Below are 20,258 nucleotides of genomic sequence, written 5' to 3'. Positions count from 1 at the left end.
AAAATGGCCTCTTCAATTTCAGGGGCCAGTGTGAAAGAGTTTCAGGCCAGTTGATTGAAAAATGACTTGCCCTTTCCGGAAAGTTTTGCATGTACACTGAAATCTGTATATTAATTGAGCTTGAACAATCATTTATTTTGCTTTGGTTTTCTGTTGCATTCTACATAGTTGTTGGAAATAGATGAAGTGTAGTTAAAAAATTGCAAAAATTACCTCTTGAAAGCATCAGTAAGAATATGCTAAAACTACAAACTAATCAGTAATGAGTTGCACCATATTCCATTGTTCAATGAATTTATAGTTACATTTTATCTGAATAATTTCCATCTTAGTAACACATTTTCTTCTTGTAAAGAAAAAAAATATAAAAGCAAATTAATAAAAAAAAATACTGTACTATTCAAAAGTATAAGATCAGTAAAAAAGAAAAAATGTATCACAGTTTCCACAAAAATATTAAGCAGAACAACTGTTTTCAACAATGAAGAAATGTTTCTTGAGCACCAATTCTAATATCAGCATATTAGAATGCTTTCTGGAAGATCGTGTGACATTGAAGACTGAAGTAAACTCTGCCATCAGTGGAATAAATTAATTATACAAAGCAGTAAAAATTTCATTGTTAAGCCTTGCCAACTGATTGAGTCCAGGGTCAGGGATTGATCCGGTAAATACAGACTGGTGGCCTGGCCAACTGAAGAGTTTACTTAACATGCAATTTTTGCTAGTGGGTTGGCTAACACACCTGCTAGAGCTTCCAAACATCCGTTCCAACGATTATTAAAAGAGGTGGAGGAGAAATGAAAGATATTACGCACACACACACACTCCACAGCAGGTGGTGGGAAGGAGATGTCAATTGTTTCAGGCACATTATTTAAAGCGTGTGTGTGCAAAATACAGCAGAAAATCTGCATTATTTCCTCTCTCACTCTCTCTCTCTGCAGGAGTCTCATTTTTGGACAAATCTGAACTGAAGTTAGTGAGAAATAAGCTCTTGGTGAAAGTGTAGACTGATAGGAAACTCACATGGTTATAGCTGAACTGAGATCAGCCTGTTTTTATTACTTCCGCGTGAGGTGCCTTCTGTGTTTGACTAAGAGAGGCTGATCTCAGATCAGTGTCTAAGAGCATCCTGTCACCGATCACAATGTGCCTTTCACTGCAGCACAGCATCACCAAAACAACACTCAGTCCACATCCCGTCTTGTTGACAAGTGACAAAAGAAGGTGAAGAGGTTTTTCTCTTGCTGTTAGACGTTCTCCCCATGCATCTCTACCATTTCTGAAGGTCACAACAAACAAGAAGCTCCTTTTACATGCATCTCTCACAATACACAAAGCCGCATCTGACATGACACACAAAGCTTCGCTTACGAGACCCTCAGAGCTGAGCACGGGGGGTGGGCACACCAGCCAAAGAGAGCTTGTTTTCTTTTTGTTAGAAAGTCCTGTGGCTCATAGAAGAACCAAAGACAAACATTTGAGTTGAATCTCAACTGAAAATGAGTTTTAAACTGTATGTTGGAGGTTGTTTTTTCAACTATTTTTTGAGATATTGTATCTGCTGATATTCAGTGTCCAGTATGATATTTAGAACATGTATGTATGTGCGTGTGTGTGTGTGTGTGTATACACACAGTAGCTATGTATATAACTATGCCCACCCACGCACACAGCGTGTATCAGTGCAATAACACTTCTAGTTAAAAATACACCCAGACACCATTATGCACTAGAATAGTCTAGTCAGTGTCTTTCAGCTGTCCACTCTTTATACTTTATCAGCTAAAACACACTTTCCATTCACCCAATGATTGAATTACATCTTTGTGCCGCTGCCCACCGAGCACAGCATCCATCACCAACCGACAGGCAAATAACACAAGCTAAAACACTTATCCTCCAATAACAATGCATGCTGAGAGATATGAGGTTTTCTGTCAAGTAAATTTGAGATAATGGAATTGCTTTTACTGTGCGAGAATTGAAGAACGTCTCATATACCTCCATATACACCTCTGAAAAATCTCTCTTCTCTTTTCTCTGCCTGTCTCTCCCCAGACATCTCATATGAACGGAGTTCGCATAATCAGATAAAAAACACATGCACAAAACATCATTTAGCATTCATAATTACATTCTAACCAACAATTGCAAACAGGCCCCACAGTCGCCTGGGATCAAGACACTGAGCGCTGTTTGTGTTTATGCTAGCTGTGTTTTTGAAATGGGTACATTTTGTAATTATCATCTTGTGCGTGATCAGAAACTGTACGTTTCAGTGATTCAGTGATAAGGGTGGTATTACTTCTTTATTACATTCTTTATTGCTTAAAATGGAGGCAACAACACCACTGTCCAAAAAGTTTGTTAAATTTATTATCACTTATTATTGGAATAATTAGTGATAAGTATTATAGTACAAATCAAACACTGTAGCAACATTTATAGCCATTTTATGGGTCATCCAATTAGAATTAGACTGAACCATCCCCGTTTTTATACCTGCTTATAAGTGCAAGACTTGGGCGTTAGGCATCAAACTACTGTATTTAAAGGTGCTTTGCAAGACAAATGTGACTGTTAGAAGCCCAGTACAAATCTGAACTGAACTAAAATTAGTAAGATTAATTAATGGCAAGTGTGTTGAATGTGCTTCATCTAAAAGGTGTAATGCAGTTACTCATTTCTCGACTCTACCCTCATGCTCTAGGCAGCCAGGGTTTGAGGAATGGATCTGTGGTCATTCACACTGGATTGATTACCCATCTCCCCCTCTGTTAATACGCAACAGCTCCAGGCTATAGACATATTTCTCCCGAGACTCCCTGGGACATTGCTGTATTTCCATTCCAAGCAGGTTATACAGAAACAATTCCACCCAGGCAGCAATAAAAGACAAGGGATCTCGATACAACATGCAATGCTTTGTTTTTCATTTGAATAACCAAACTAGATGATGCATGCATGGATATAATATTTCAGGCACTGAGCACAGATCATTAAAGTTTATCTGAAAATGGAACCCATTTCAGTCAGTCTCCAAAAAAGAAAAGAAAAAAGAAAGCTGAAACATAAGTGGGTTTGCTCAACCTCAATACAACGGCACATTCAAAAGTGATTAATAAAGTGCATTATTTGCTAAAAGCTAAATTTTAAACAGCTTTAACATTTTTAGCAAGTGTATCTTGTATTTTTAATCAATAATAATAATAATGAGATTTGTACCACTAGCTCCTTTGCTAAACTTTCTCTGAAATTAGACACCCACCCGGGTTACCAAACCTTTTCACCAATGATTTTTCTTTTTGTTTGTGATTACTGGATAAGGATTAAAATCATTGTATGTGTGGGATAGAGTGGATTTCCATTTGTACGTCAGCTAGAAATCCTTGGAATTAATGGTTTTAAAAGATTAGGCTTAATATACAAATGTCTCCAATAAATCTGTCCTAAAATTTGCTGAGGTTTGAAGGCTTTTACCCTCAAAGCGTAGATTGATGTTATCACCGTATCTAGTGTTCACATTTTACTATATAAAAGCATTCATGACGAACAATAACTAGCCAATGAAAAATATATTTTACAGCGTACCATAACTGAAATTAATAAAATAAAATAATATTAACCAGGGATGCGTGAGATATCAGTACATTGTCAGCTGACTTTTAATTGTTGGCTGATATTAAAGATTTTTTATTATTTAATAATGGTATTCTAATAATAATGATGATATTGGATATACACAGCTATTGGATATTTAATTGCACATGCTCATCTCCCCTATTTTTACATTCAGATTAAGATCATCTAATGCAAGTTGATATTTTAAAACACTAATTTAATAACACTGTTAAATGTAATCATTAGCAAATCTCAAAATTAATATCCATTTTCACACTGTACATTACAATGTTCAATTCACATTACAATTCACTTGTAACATTTAAAATGGTTTTAGTTTAAAAATACATATTTTAAATATATTTAGAAAAAAAGTATTTTAAAGTCACAAAAATATTTTCAAATTTTTTGTTTTTATTTTATGGAATATTGCAGTATTATTATAAATGTAAAATAAATAAATGTTATGAATTTATCTGTGCACATCATTGTTTTTTGTTTTTTTTAATTCATTTTAATTCATCCAACTATCCAATCAATTCTCTATGGACAAAATCAAGTCCCACCCTACAGTTTTCTTGTTGAAGAAGCGGTTTCAATATGGAAGAAAAGACTACCACAAGTTTGGTCTTATGCCGTCTTTAGGATTGCAATTTATTGGTATGGCCCAGAATTGTAATATTGGTTCATTACTAATATTATTATGGTGAAAAAAAAGAGTGAGGCACTGAGTGGTTTCTCTCAAGGTCGATCCTCCTGACCCTGTGATCCTGCTCACCTCTCACACAGCAGTGCTTAAGGTATCACTCTGAAAAGACTCTGTTCTTCATCTACTATGATGTTACGCTCTATTCAGAGATCCTGTTTCTGTTACTCACAAAGGCAAGACTGTGCCTCCTCTGTCTTTATTGAGCTAGAGGAGTGTATGCTCAGCCATTTCTGGGGAACATTTTAAACACCTTATTTTGACAGAGCCGCTTTGAATTGATTAATCTAACAAAGGTATAAATCCTACAGATATATTTGCTCAGAAAAGTGCAAAAAAACATCAACAATATATATATGTATATATATATATATGTTGAAAACAAAACCGTATATGAATACTGCATATGTGAAAATTCACTGGCCCTATCTAGAGGCCAGTTACACAGATGGCAGCATTACAGAAAACAGCCCACCTAATTTAAAGGTTAATTAACCTCCGTGTTCTTCCAGTTGCTAATTCATCTCAGTGTAATGACTGAGAGAGTCATTACAGATGAGCCCATTAACTATAAAAAGCTTCCAAAAGCAGGAGTCAGAAAAGAGGTGGAATCAGACAAGACATTTACATGCATGTGTTTCAAATTGTATGTATTCTTCTCTCTGTGGAATCGTTGAGCATGTGAATTAAATAGAGTGGGAGTCAAAATGAGTGAAAGAGAGGTAGAGATTAAGAGAGGGAAAGAAAGAGTGAGAGAGCGAGAGAGAGAGGAGAAAGGGTTAAGCACAGGTCAGTGGTGGGTGGTGTCTTTTATATTTGTTGACCAGCTAAAGACATGATTCCCGTATTTCAACACGACCACGAAGCAAGATAACGCACGCAATGCAAATAACTGATAAACGAATATGCAATATGTATTTCCTGAACAACTTTTTTTGTAGGGATCTGCAAGCAGTTTCTATGTAGGTAAACCTAATATTTAGCATGATATTTCAACAAGTATACCAAGGACGAGACTAATAAAATCACACCACATTCACATTCCCTCAGGAAACAACGAGTCCTAACCTAAACAAAATTAAACCGCAAATACCCTTGACACTTGTATACTTTTAATACGATGTTGTGATACCTAAATTCTTATGTAGCATTTAAATAATCTACACACATATTTAATGTCGCCATTTATTGGTATGGGCCAGAATTGTAATATTGGTGCATCTCTAATATTGAAATGATGAAAAGTGATGTATATGCGAGAGAAACGGCTTCTCGGAACATTGTAGGGCGGGACTTTATTTAAACCATCAGGAATTGATTGGATCGTTGTGATTTGCTATTGCTGTGATTTCATGTGAGTGACAGGTTGTACAGTATATATATACGTATATATATATATATATACACACACACACACACACACACACACACACACACACACACACACACACACACACACACACACACACACACACACACACACACACACACACACACACACACACACACACACACACACACACACACACACACTGCAGGAAACATTGAAAAAGAGAATAGAAAATGAGGCAGTCACTCATAAATGTCCAGTGGGCATTCAGTCTTTTTATACTAAAACAGGTGTCTGAGAAAGGGCAAAGGGAAAAACAGAACTCGACTGTGCCACTTCCTTTCAGAGAGAAAGCGATAAGGGGCAAAGGACAGCATGTCAATCCTGTCATAAATTATGCATGGCCGAGAGAAGATGAATAGGCATGTACAGCTTATCGGAGCTTAAGGCCCGGAGCCTGCAGATAACACAGCTGCTGTAATCTACTGTACACCTGATCAAACTCATAACCTATAAACACTCATCGACTCGACTCTTTCTCAGATCATAGCAGTTCAAAAAAATTTAACTAAGAAAAATAATGGGAGAAAAAGCAAGCAAGATAAAGAAAAAAAAATGTAAAGGATAGTGAGGTAAAAAAAACACTGCTTAAAAAGAGTCAATGTATTCAAGTATTCAAGTAAAAAAAAGAGCATTTTTCTGTATTAAAAATTGTTATTTGTGGTGTAAATGTCCAGAGACTGTAAATGAAAATAAAGCAAAAATTATTTAGAAAAAAAAGAGAAAACTTGCACAAAAGTAGTTTCTCATTATCTTTAATTAAAATAAAATAAACTTTTACCTGGAAATCAAAGTTTATCATATACAAGAATGCATGGCATGCATGTTGCAGGACTTCAACATTCAAGAAACATGTAACAAAACACATACAGAAATAAGATACCAAAAAACTTGATTTTCATCATTCAAAAATTCATGTACTGTAAATAAACAGCCTGATTTGTTTACATTGAAAAGTATGCTTGAAACAGAAGGAACAAGAAAGAAAATGGAAAACTGAAACAGTCGTGAGAAAGAATGAGGGAGTAAAAGCTCCTACTTCGTTTGGCACAATACAGTTTTTTTCTGTTTTAATTGGGAACAAACAAAAGAAGGGTTGTCAGCACCAACGTAGCTACATTTTTCATTAGTGTTGAAATAACTCAGCTGTTCAATAAAGTAATAGCTTTCCAGTAACAAGCCATTTTTTTCAGGAAGTAGTGGTTTAGTGAGACAAAAATGCTACATGGCTGGTCATTACATCACATTGTATAAAGCAGAAATGAGCTTAGGCAATAATTGAACACACTCTGAATCCAACTCATTTTAGCAAACTGGTTCATTGGGACTATTCATTTCAATAAACCATTTTAAAACGGCAATTCACTGATTCATTTGAGTAGCTCCAAGTCCATGAACAGTATTCTTTACAACATTACACTCTTAAAGGGATAGTTCACCCAAAAATGACAATTCTGACATTGTTTACTCCATGTTGTTCCAAACCTGTATGAAAAATAAATTATATTCTGAGAAATGTCTCAGTGTTTTTTCAGTGTTGTCCATACAATGGAAGTCAAAGGTAACACAAATTCAATCAATGGATCTTCTTTTGTGTTCCATAGAAGAAAGTAAGTCATACAGGTTTGGAAAGACCTGAGGATGGATTCATTATGACAGGATTTTCATTTTAGGTTGAACTATTCCTTTAAATATCTTCAGTGTAGTGTAGTGTTACTAAACTACTTTTTCAAAAGAGTCGCCTGACTTCTTCAGCACTTTGAATTTTAAGTAGCTTGTAACTTAGAAAGCTACAGTTTCAAAGTAGCGTCCCGAGCACTGGTAAGCACTGCACACAAAGACATACAGTATGGGGGAATCTCAAAGGATTCACAAATCTCACTCGTTTCTTCATCCTTATTCCATCACCATTTTTCTATACAAGCAATTCTTAGTTCTTTTCTTTCTCTTTCTCTTTCTCCAATTCAAGGCCTCATTTCTGCATAAAACAAGTCTGCACTAGTCTCTCCCACATGGCATTCTTGAGATTGCAGCCAGTTTAAGGTCTCTCGTTGTCCCTAATCACATTCCTCCCCTTTCTCCGTCCTTCAACGCCACTGAGGATGGGAGATAATCCCTCTATCAGGCAGAATTTAAGATCGTCTCATGTGGAATAGGAGTCTCTTGGAGGGCAGAAGAGTTTTAAAAACTCCTTTCCCTTTAGTAAATGGAGTAGATAGCATTTTTATTCTAACGGCTGTACGCTCCGCAGAGCGTAGGCTGCACTGCGATAATGAGCGCAATCACACAATCTGTCCTCACATGATTCATTCACAATGAGAACAGGATTTTGGACGTGAGAGCAATTCAGCTTATTCAACCTTATTTCCATAATGAAGCAAGTAAAGGTCAAAGGCAAAAATAATGTAAGTTTCTTAATACTTTTTGAAACTCATCTTGAACCTAAAAGCTGCCCATTTTTAGGTTATTTTTACTTCACAACGATGTACTAAATATGGAAAAGCTTTCCCGTTGCTTTTTTTGCGCACAGATGACCGCGCTGTCAAAACATCCCCGTTCACTCGAAAAGGACTAAAAAGCTGTATTATACTGCCAAGGCAGTATTTGGCGATGTGACTTTGTAAAGAAACACTACGGACCTCTAGACTATATGAGTCTGGTTTCAAAATTAAATTTTTTATTCAATGTTAATTCCATTTATTAGTAATTTTTGTGTGAAATTTACTAAAGTTGCTTACATACTCCATGCTAACCCTAGATGACCTAGCATCTATTCACAAAAAATAACAATGTCCAAGACATCTCTGTAGGCCACTGACTGCTGATGACAGGTCTAAAGTATCGTTCTTTGCCCATGGGAAGTCAACCGCAATGTTCCGGTTTGTGTCTGTAACCTCTGTGCTGTTGACACATTTGTCCCTTAAGACTGTTTCCCAATCTGTAAGTGCATGAAGGTGACAACAGTGAAGACAGCAGCTGTCATAGGCACAAATTAAACCACAAAAAGGAAAGTCTAATAAGAAAAGTCTCACTTTGAGCTGCATCATTTAATTGAATGGTGGCAGATGAGATGCAACTGACTTGGGAATAACAGAATAGAGCACAACTGTCGGGTTACTTCATTAGAGAAATGAATTGTTAGTATATGGAGTCTGAATTTTATCTCCATTCTTTAAAAAAAAGCATGGTTATTAGCCAAATTCCTGTTGAAGAACTACACTCACTAGTTTAAACAACTTTCATGCTTGTATACACTAACATTCAGTTATCTATGTGCACAAAAGCTGCATTTATTTGATCAAAGATACAATAAAAATATCAATATTGTTTTAAAATATCTATTTTTTTAATTAATACTTTTATTCAGCAAGGATGCATTAAATTAATCAAATGCGACAGTAAAGGCATTTGTTTTATTTATTTATTTTTCTTTGATTTTCAATAGCACAACAATACCTGGATTTCAAGATACATATGCAACATACACTAGCTTGTAAATACATTTACATTGCTATAAAGGAATCAATGCTGCTTTTTTGAACTTTCTATTTATCAAAGAATCCTGAAAAAAGTATCTACAAAAATATTAATCAGCACAACTGTTTTCTACATTGATAATGATAAGATAGCAGACCAAGGCTGCTGACACAGTGGGCAGTTACAGTACCATTGTGCTCCTGTTACACCTGCATCACACTCCTGAGAAAATGTATCATCTTACAACCCGGATACTGAGTATCGAAGATGAAAGGATCAGTTACAAACCCACGAAATAGACCAACTTCCATATAATATTTCTCTTTTTTTGACTTGTTAATCTTCCTCCCTCATCCCTTCTCTCTTTCTCTCTATCTCCTCTAATTCCATTCAATGTGTTAACTTTGCATCTGGCTTGATTAAAGGGAAACTGCAGTCTTCTTTCCCTCTGTTCTCTCTATCTATAAGTGCTGGGTCGTGAAAGGGGAACATCTTGGCACATAAACACCCTCTGCAGAGAAAAGAACAGAAAAAAAATTTATATTTCAGTCGGCAGTAGAGTGCGAGTGGGCCAGGAATATCATGATTCATTAGTTCAGTGTTTGATGCGTGATGCCTGGGAACAATAACACTAGCCGACAATAATAGAAGCCTTCTGGAAACACCTTAAAACTTTCAAGCCTACCAGATCTGTAAAGGTTTGGATAAGACTGTAGTACTCTATATTTTAGTGGTGAGTAACTCCATTTAAACAGACACATACATTATTGGAGAACATGTGAAAAAAATAACAGGTTACGTCAAGGACCGGACAGAAGTATATCTAATCTAAAATCTATAATTTTCCGTTTTATTACACATTTTTAATTAAATATTGTGTAAATAAATATTTATATTTTCATAGTTAATTTATTTCATTTAAATGTTAACAATTCCGCAATGTCCATGCATATTTCATTTTCTAATCTTTATTGTTTTATATCATTTAAATGCACATGAGTGAAATATCAACTAAGGCACCCTGCTGTCTATCATATCAGCAGTGGAACTAATTATTGAAAAGCCAACACGATCTCATTAAAATTGCGTATCTATAGTACACTCACCTAAAGGATTATTAGGAACACCTGTTCAATTTCTCATTAATGCAATTATCTAATCAACCAATCAAATGGCAGTTGCTTCAATGCATTTAGGGGTGTGGTCCTGGTCAAGACAATCTCCTGAACTCCAAACTGAATGTCAGAATGGGAAAGAAAGGTGATTTAAGCAATTTTGAGCGTGGCATGGTTGTTGGTGCCAGACGGGCCGGTCTGAGTATTTCACAATCTGCTCAGTTACTGGGATATTCACGCACAACCATTTCTAGGGTATACAAAGAATGGTGTGAAAAGGGAAAAACATCCAGTATGCGGCAGTCCTGTGGGCGAAAATGCCTTGTTGATGCTAGAGGTCAGAGGAGAATGGGCCGACTGATTCAAGCTGATAGAAGAGCAACTTTGACTGAAATAACCACTTGTTACAACCGAGGTATGCAGCAAAGCATTTGTGAAGCCACAACATGCACAACCTTGAGGCGGATGGGCTACAACAGCAGAAGACCCCACCAGGTACCACTCATCTCCACTACAAATAGGAAAAAGAGGCTAGAATTTGCAAGAGCTCACCAAAATTGGACAGTTGAAGACTGGAAAAATGTTGCCTGGTCTGATGAGTCTCAATTTCTGTTGAGACATTCAGATGGTAGAGTCAGAATTTGGCGTAAACAGAATGAGAACATGGATCGATCATACCTTGTTACCACTGTGCAGGCTGGTGGTGCTGGTGTAATGGTGTGGGGGATGTTTTCTTGGCACACTTTAGGCCCCTCAGTGTCAATTGGGCATCGTTTAAATGCCACGGCCTACCTGAGCATTGTTTCTGACCATGTCCATCCCTTTATGGCCACCATGTACCCATCCTCTGATGGCTACTTCCAGCAGGATAATGCACCATGTCACAAAGCTTGAATCATTTCAAATTGGTTTCTTTAACATGACAATGAGTTCACTGTACTAAAATGCGTGCGTATTACATGCCATAAAGTGTGTATCATATGCACGCAAAAACTATTTTGGCATATAAATGGTACAAGAAATAAAATTTGTGGTATAGATACGCACTTTCATGAGATTGGGCCATATCATAAAGCATACAGTAAATAGCAAATAATAATCAAAACAGTTAAGAAACATCCATTTGACTGGTCCAGACTGTGACCAATTCTGCTCTTTCTAATAGAGTATTTCTCTTATTAGCAAGTTTGCATGGCAAATTAAGGTGAAAAGGAGCATTTTAAATAGCTGAATATTTTAGGTTTTTCAAAGTGGTAAATATTTCATGAAATGCTTTATACATGAGGACAAAATTAGCTCAGGCTGAGAGCAATTGCACCTCATTTCAATAAGAACAAACGCTGTTATTCCTCATGAGGAGGGCGAGGAGGAAAGACAGAAGGTAAAATCAGGAAGAAGAAAGGAAGAAAATAGCTGAAAGAGCAGTTGAGTTGTGGGAAAAGAGAAACTGAGAGCAGTGTTCTTGACAGCGAGTGAGTGAGGAGACCAGTCGAGTTCACACTCCCCAGGGTGGATACATAAGGGAACGTAAAATGAATAATGATATTTTCTTTGATATTAAGAAAACTTCAATTAAAATAATTTAAAAAAAATGAATTAAGTGGCACATTCTTTTGATAATGCAAAAGTTTAGATCTGAAACAGAAGTAGCAAATGTCTTTTCTTCACCATTTTTCTGTATATCCAAGTGAAACCGCTTCTCAAACTAAAGGACAATACTTGATTTTCTCCATAGGGAAATGATTTTCTCCACATCTTTGTAAACTAAAGTTTAATGCGTTTCTAATGAATGATTGTTCCAGTGCCCCTATGAAACCATTGTATAGGTGGAGGGGGTGCTAACACAAAAACCTAAAATTCTCGGGACAGCAGCATGTGTCCAAATTTTAATCTTAACCGTTCGATTTAAACAGAAACGATCTTAAAACAGGGCTTTAGTTGTAAAACGCTGAACTTACCCTTTAAGTGTGGATCTGTTTACAATTGTCATGTAAGTGTGAGAACATATTTGATATAAAATGAACAGACTGCTTTATTGATATCCATCATAGAAATCTAAAAAAAACAGATCAATAAGACACTTCCGTGACACTGTTTGATGGATGCTTTTCCCGCATTTTTCAGGAACTTGGGCAGGTGACAGTGAGAGAGGAGCATTTTAATGCATTTAAAAGACAAATGTATCAATGAAAAAAGGTTTTGAATTCTGTATTGTTGTTGAAACTGTATGTCTCATCAACTTTTAGGTGATGATTAACTGTCACACAAGATAACTGTTTTTTTTTTTTTTAAATGTCAACTAATAGTTTACAAACAGCTTCAAAAAGGAAAGTTGGATCACAGCTGGATCACTAACTCCTGCTCACAGTAGGATTAATAATTAATCAGATAACAAATCTATAACATGGAATATAAAACTTTAAAATCTAAATCAAATCTAAAATAGCTTGTGATTGCATAAAGATAAAGTCAGTGGAAATATGGGTCGGTTCACAGACACCATGTTCTGGCATGAGAAAAAGAAAAATTTTGGTGAAAAAGTTATGATCCAGAACTAACCCGGTTCTCTCCATCTCACTCTCTTTGCCCCAATTTATAGCTCCCTGTCTGAGCTTGGTTTTACAAGGTGAACATTGCTGCAATAATTATCATTTAAGAGGGGCCGTCCCTGACTCCGGACACATATTGTCATTCAATTAAGGTGGGCACACATTAAGGGGCTTAAGGGTCAGGTTCTCAAATTAAAGGATTGCCTCACGAGTTCTGTACTCCAAAATCCCTCTTTCCAGTCTCATCTCATGTCTCCTTTATGTCTCTCTTCACCTTTTGCCTATAATATACTCTTTCTAATCATTTTCTAACTGGATCCTCTTTTAACACAGTGCCCTACCTGTCCTCATTACAGTCTCTTCTCTTGCTCCAGCACTCACGTCATTGGCTTTCGCTTGTCAGTGCCGCAGTGGCAAAACGCATTTCCGTCCATCAGCTCTCTCCTACTCAAGTCCTGTTCCTCCTGAACGGCTGACCATTACAGTACTTTCCTCCTGTCGCTCTCTCCCTCATTCCCTTTCTCCTCCAGCTCATGTTTATTTCATCCAATTTTCCTCCAGTGCTGCTTTTCTCCCAGGAGCATAGAGAGATCTCAATAATTCAGCAGGCTGTCTGAGCTATGCTGGGCTAGCAGGACACCCATCACTGGACATGAGGAACTTTCAGTGTCCCACTTACTCCATAAGCAGATAGATAATCATCAATATCGCTCCAAAGCACTGCTTTCTAATGATGAGATCACTATGATATAAACATGAACATCGATGCCATTTTCAATGCTGCTTTTTCTTAATGAAACCGATGTTTGAGTCACAAAGCTCCATTATTACACAAAATGTTAATAACATTCATGTCATACAATTAACCTACTGTAGTAAATGTTACTTTGCACATCAGTTCAATGTGTCCCATACACGTCTTCCACACAAACCATTTACATCTAATCACATTAATAATCTTGCGCATGCATGAATAATAACTAGATTTGCAAATACCAGTGCTCGCAAACCAACAACAGCGCCATGATAAAGTTTTAGGGAGGGTTGTTGGCGTAGGTCTTGCAAAAATGTTGCGGTCCTCTTGATTTCTGTCGCGGTCTATAAAAATGAACAGTGTGGTTCCATAAATGCAGGGCAAAAGAGACCAATCACAATTTAGTATGCAAACATGTATTATTACTTTTTTAATTCCTGTTATAGCAAAACTGAATTTTCAAGAGCCATTACTTCAGCCTTTAGGGTCACATGAACCTTTAGAAAGCATTCTAATTTGGTACGTAAGAAACATTTATTTTTATTAGATTTGCTACAGATAAGTTTTTATTTATTTATTTATTTAATTTTAAATAAGCATTAGATGACAGCAAAGGTAATCAAAATGTAAAAAATAGCATGTACAATTAAATATCCAACATTGGCCAATGAAATAAATACATTAAAAAACAATCTTGGATAATATGGTACCATTATATTGTGCATGCCTATTCAATGTTACATTTTCAAGTTTTTAAAGACCAAAAATAGAAATGATCTACAAACTTGTGGGCAGTTTGTAGGCAGAATTAACTGGAGAAATTAGTTGAGATAAAAAGAAAGAATTGAAATTACCAAGAATTTAATATAAGTACAAATTCTGCAAAAATAACTGTTGCCATATCACTGTACTATAACACATTCCATAATGTGATTACAATTCAGTGGATCTCAAATACATACTGGTTCTCAATTAACTTCCTTTTAAAGTAATTGAATCATTTTGGACTTGATTAGTTTTCCACTGAAGAAAGCTTACCCTCAAAAGGGGCTCACTACTGCAGTATAACTTCATTGCTTGCTGAATCAACAGTCTTTGGACACTTAATATTTCTCATGGATCTTCCACTTAATTTTCATCACAAAAATGGAGCCTTGCAGTTTGCCAAACTCAGATTAAATTTCAGTCAAACTAGTATCGGAAACTACTGACGTACTCTCTTATTTCACAACACTTACAGAAAGTGAATGCAACTAACGTAAAAGGACACACTTTCTGTAATGCTATTCTGTAAATGGTATATTCACATTGCCTTAAAACGCTTATGTTAATATATTTGGCATATAGGCTAAAGGTTACATTATTATAACACAAATCTATGATTTCATCATAGGTAATCTGAGCCTTTTAGACAGCATTTTAGCAGTGAAAAAAAGTGAATTTTTACTAATAGATGATTTTCTATTAGTGAAATCACAGCATAAAACCAGCTCACAGAACACATTCTGTGATTCCATTAACGTACAGTCTGCATGTATAATTCAGACAGCTGGCTAACTCGCTCTCTCTTGATGACTGTGCGTGCTGTCCGTGTCTTGACTCTTTCTCGCTTTATCCATCTATCTGTCTCTCTTCTATCTCTGTATCCATAGACACGCAGACAGTTTTGCCCATCCCTGCCTCAACCAATTGTTCAGGGATTGAAGCTTGTAGGAAGTAGGTCAGCCTGTGTTGCACTTGGCATAAGGTAAAGGCAGCCGAGGCATTAAAATACCAATTTTGGGTTAATATTCATCCATCCTTCGAGCAGGGACTGTAACACAATTCATAACACAGATTCAATGAAATGGGAATTTTTTTATGATGGGGTAGGAAGTGGAGATATCGCTTTGTTAAAAAACAGCAAAAGTCACCCAGACTACTGGGTGAGAGGGTTTAATCAGGGCTCCAGACTGTGGCCAAAAGAGTCACGAATGTGACCAAAAAATCGGAACAGCAATTTAAAATCTAATTGGCATTGCGCAACAAATAACAATGGTTTATGAACAAATGTCTCTTATGATCTGAGTCTTTTTAAAGAAGAAGTATCCAACTCAAAAGGTATCACTTTGAATCAATCAAACAACTGACTCGTTAATAAATCAACTGCAAATTATTTTTGGTCATGTCTAATTTGAAATGAACAAAGTCGTTACTGTGATGTGTTTATATTTATATAAAGTGTTCATAGGCAAATTTGCTTTATCCATTTCCCCGGCGTTGAAATCAGGCAAATATAAATGTCAGGAAACACGATTCCTGCTGGATGTCAATATCCACGGATAACTGGATCTTTTTTGGAAGTTGTAAGGAACACTATATCGAGTCTAAACTTTAGTTTAAACTGATAATCTTTTGTTTTACTGGCATTTTCGCAGTATCCTCTATTAAATCCAGTCATGCAGCAGCTCTTTTGCCACTCAGTCTGACTGAGGTGACGTGTTCCAGCGGGAAAGTGACATCAGTGCATACCCTCGATTGTGGTAAAAATCCACATTTATCAGCAGCATTTATGCAATCAAACAGATTTTCTGTTTTTCTTTTGTTGTTTGACTTGCATTAACATCATATACAGTAATACTGTATATTACGCAGCTTTCACTTGAATACATGGATATAATATGTACACATGCGATTTCTTTTCCTGCTGTTTACGTTCACAGACATAACCGAATGTGTTTTTGTGAATTTCGTGTGTATTTGCCAACCTTGTGTGTATTTGACAGTCTAAGCACATTAAGCACATAAATTAATTTAATACTTATGGCACATGGCATCTGACAGCCAGCTTTCTGTGCACGTGCTTCGGGTGTGTGCGCTCAGAAAACCATAGAAGTTTAAACTGATACTTAATAACTGAAAATAATAACTTTCATAATGATGAAAAACTGCAATGTCACGTGAGCGTGATCGCGAGATAGAGATGATAATCAAAACCAAACAGATGTTTTGTTAGTTTTTGGCAGAGTATCCGAGGCAAGAGCTGTAAAGGCTCCGCCCTCTTTTGGAAAGCAGAAAAGCGGTGCAGCATTTAAAGATACATGCATGAAAACAGCATGTTATTCCTTTCACTCAAAAAACGGCATTAACAACATGGTTATAAATGATCTGTGGGGTATTTTGAGCTGAAACTTCAAAGACACATCCTGGGGACACCTGAGACTTATATAACATCTTGTAAAAGGGGCATAGTAGGTCCTTTAAGACTGCTCTATGCCTGCTCAAAATTAAGTGTAAAGACGCAATGCTGCATAAAATCCAGACTAAATTATGCCTACTCAGCCCCTAGTATCACAGTATACTGTAATTGTGTGTAGAATTAAGACACCTAAATGGCACTTCAGAAGCACTTCTGTGCCACCTTTGCAATGTAAATTTTACAACAGTGATAAAAATAAAGCACTCTAATTTTGATTTAATTCACTCCAAAAAAAAAAAAAAAAAAAGGTCAAGTAAATGGACACGTTACACTTTTTTGTCTAATTTGAGCAATTCTATAATTTGGCAATTTTGTCCTAGTTTTAGGAGCCAGAGAGTCTGGAGCCCCATTTTTGCCTGATCAAATATTGTGATTGGGTTATAGAGAAACATGGGATCCAGACAGAGACAAACAATACAAGCTGTCATTAAGCTGTGAGGGATTTTATGAAACATAAATGCATCCTCATCATCAAATCAACATAACATAATAGTCTTAGAGTGCAACCATTAAGATAATTGTCCTACATAAAACTGTTAGCAACTGCATCCCCATCAATTTTCTTTTCTGTAATCAACACAGATTGCACAGTAAATCATTACATCAAGTCTAAATCATGAAAACATCATCCATACCATACATATTTTACATGTTTATATGCGCCTGAACACACCTGCACTCCACAACCATTAAACCACAAACACGCTTGACAAAGAGCTGACAGCAGTCATCACTGACAGTGGTGAGAAACCAGTAAAGGCAGGCAGCCAGTAGAGAGCTGAACTCACTGGACCTCATTCATTTAGCATCCACAGGACAGAGCAGGCTGAACCTTTTGCTGACTAACCACTTCCCAGGGCCCCATCTATCTACAAAGCCTTCAAACTCCCCCTGAAGTGGACCTATGTGATCAGACCAACCCAGTGACGTAACTGTTTCTATTCTTACTGGGGCGATCCTTACCTCCAGGGAGCCTGACGTCTGCTGCAAACGTGAGCTATTGTAAAATGCTACTGCTTCTAAAAATAACAATGGAGCAGCAAGGCTCATAAAGGTAGGAACAAAGCTTAGTAATTCAGTATCTTCTCGAGGTCAAAATGCTCCTCAAAGTAGTGTTGCTTATTTACTTAATGGGTGTTAGCCCACTTTTGTACCAGAATTGGTTAGACAGTTACAGAAAGCTAATATGATAAAGATAATGATAAAGTTACAAGCACTCTTCAAATCCTGCTACATTTACTCGTACAATAAAATAGGCATGCCCTTTATATAAATATTTTGATTGTTTTATCACTCCAAACTCCCAGTTGTGAGCCAGTTTGCTCTAAAATAGCACATAATGCTTTAATATTCAAAATGTAACATGTAGGCTAAATGTTGTCTTGTCAATTTTAGTTCATTTTGTATTTTGTATATGGATAATTAGCCACAGTGTATTTTTTTCTGTGCACTGTATATTGCGTACAGTAGGGTCCCAAAATGTGCTAACACAAAAAAAGCATCTATTTCACATTTTTTTAAATAACATTTTTCCATTACAAATAATATTAGTAGCGTACTAATTAGTGAAAAACAATAATTGAAAAATTAACATTTAATTAGATCTGAAAATCATAAATACCAGATTTTCAAGGTGGTTTCAGACTTTTGGTTTCCACTGTATACTAAAAATTACTTTTTGCTCTGCAGGCAGTGGCAAAGAATGCTATTAGTAATAATACCCATTACATTTGGGCATTTACATTACGGTTTTGTGTTGCAACTGGGCACAGATATTTTTTTTTGCTTTTGCAACATAGCATTTACCCCTCCCACGAGGATATATAAAGGTTACTCTGCTACAAACATATTCAAATTAGCCCTCTGGAATTACAAAACTGTATGATAACTAGCACTAACATTTTCATTCAAGGGCTGGATGGTGAACAACACAGTACTTTAGTCCTTGAAGCACCTGGATCATGTTTCCTGGTAGTCTAATGCCAGTAGCATGTCATATGGCAGACATTTTGCATATTGCATGTGTTTGTTTAATGCACCTGAACGTTAGGGGGGGTTGAATTTCATCTGGTTCTGATACACATCATAAAATGGTTATTTTCTCAACATCAGCAGCAGGCAACAATCTATCACCCAGCTAAAAGGTTGCCTGAGATGTGTGATCAATGTCAAACTAACATATGTTGTTCAGACAACAACCTGTTAGTTTCCTAAACAACCTGTTAGTAGGCTAGATGATCGACTGTCAACACAACTTCCTTTAAGCTATTTGGTTCCGCCCACGTTGTTTCGGCAGATTTAGAAAATTGTTAAATATTTAGAAGGCCAGATCGTGCTGAAGCAGTAGCATATTAAAGCCATATGAGAAACATTGTATTTGCCTGTAGACTGTATATGCAATAGGCTACCTCAATCCGTACTGACACCCGCCTTCTCGTGCATCTCTAGCGATGTTTAAACAAAAAACCATCAAGGCCTAAATAAAATAATAATATTTAAAAAAAACAAACGCGATACGTGTCTGAAAGTCTTACCGGTCCCCTTCGCTTTAAAGTCACGTTCTTCCACAGGAGAAGGTGTAGCTGGTGAAGAAATCCCATTTTCGATGAGTTGGAGAATGAAGTCGCAAATTATAATCTATTCATCACAGTGTTGTTGATGTTGCTGTTTTGAGATTCCGCTTTATTTTCATTTTGTCCTCCCCGGCGTGTGACAAAGCCAAACATCCTAAAATAACAGGGCTGGGTTTGTGAACAGCTCTTTTGGTAGCAGCAGATACAGATATTCGCATCTCATTAAGCACTGGGCGGATACCCCTGTCAGTTTTAGCCAAACGCGAGGGAACGTTTCATATTGCTTTTAGCCTACATTGAGCTCTTCATTGAGCGCGCGACCGATCAAGTAGTTCAGATCTGATTTTATGGTAATCTAGCGGCTGCCTCAACTGGATTACTGATGCGCTGCTGAATCCTCATCATTCTGCGACGCTGGGCTATTTATAGAAACTCCATCGATGTGAGAACATCTTAATCTTCTTATCTTTAGTTTTACTTTTGGGACAGAGGTAATGCCTCCTGGATGGACAGACTTATCCGAGATCACATTTTTGTGTGGCTGTCGGGGATTGCATGAAGTCTGATCTTTGTTCAGTGTTCTGTGTGTTAGTATAGCGAGTGAAGAGAGTTTCTAGAGTAAGAAAAGCGAACGGCACCCTCTGCAGCATGGCTGTTGGAAATAAACAGCACGAATACAGCTCCTACAGGCATCACGATTTGTACAGAAAAAAATATGACCGCCTATTTAATTATGTTCCAACAACCATTAGACACGCATAAAGGCCAGATGTTCTGGGGCAACTCTGTGGGAGACCATTAACTGGGGGATTATATTATTACCAGAGGC

The 20,258-nt window shown here is 36.7% G+C and overlaps 1 protein-coding gene across 1 annotated transcript in view; it reads right to left on the bottom strand.

Moving 5' to 3' along the window:
- The window catches only part of abca2 (ATP-binding cassette, sub-family A (ABC1), member 2), a 59,979-nt gene extending 40,293 nt beyond the window's left edge, over positions 1-19,686 (bottom strand). The window contains exon 1 of the mRNA XM_077241049.1: positions 19,391-19,686. Within this exon, the coding sequence (XP_077097164.1) occupies positions 19,391-19,456 (66 nt within the window). The 5' untranslated portion in view covers positions 19,457-19,686. The remainder of the gene's footprint in view (positions 1-19,390) is intronic.
- Positions 19,687-20,258: the final 572 nt, after the last annotated feature.

The sequence above is a fragment of the Siphateles boraxobius genome, unplaced genomic scaffold (assembly GCF_051911475.1).
Source record: "Siphateles boraxobius isolate OS27281-9 unplaced genomic scaffold, OSU_SipBor_1 24, whole genome shotgun sequence".
Taxonomy (NCBI): domain Eukaryota; kingdom Metazoa; phylum Chordata; class Actinopteri; order Cypriniformes; family Leuciscidae; genus Siphateles; species Siphateles boraxobius.
The sequence above is the reverse complement of the archived record's forward strand: the minus strand, read 5'-3'. Positions and strand labels throughout refer to the sequence as shown.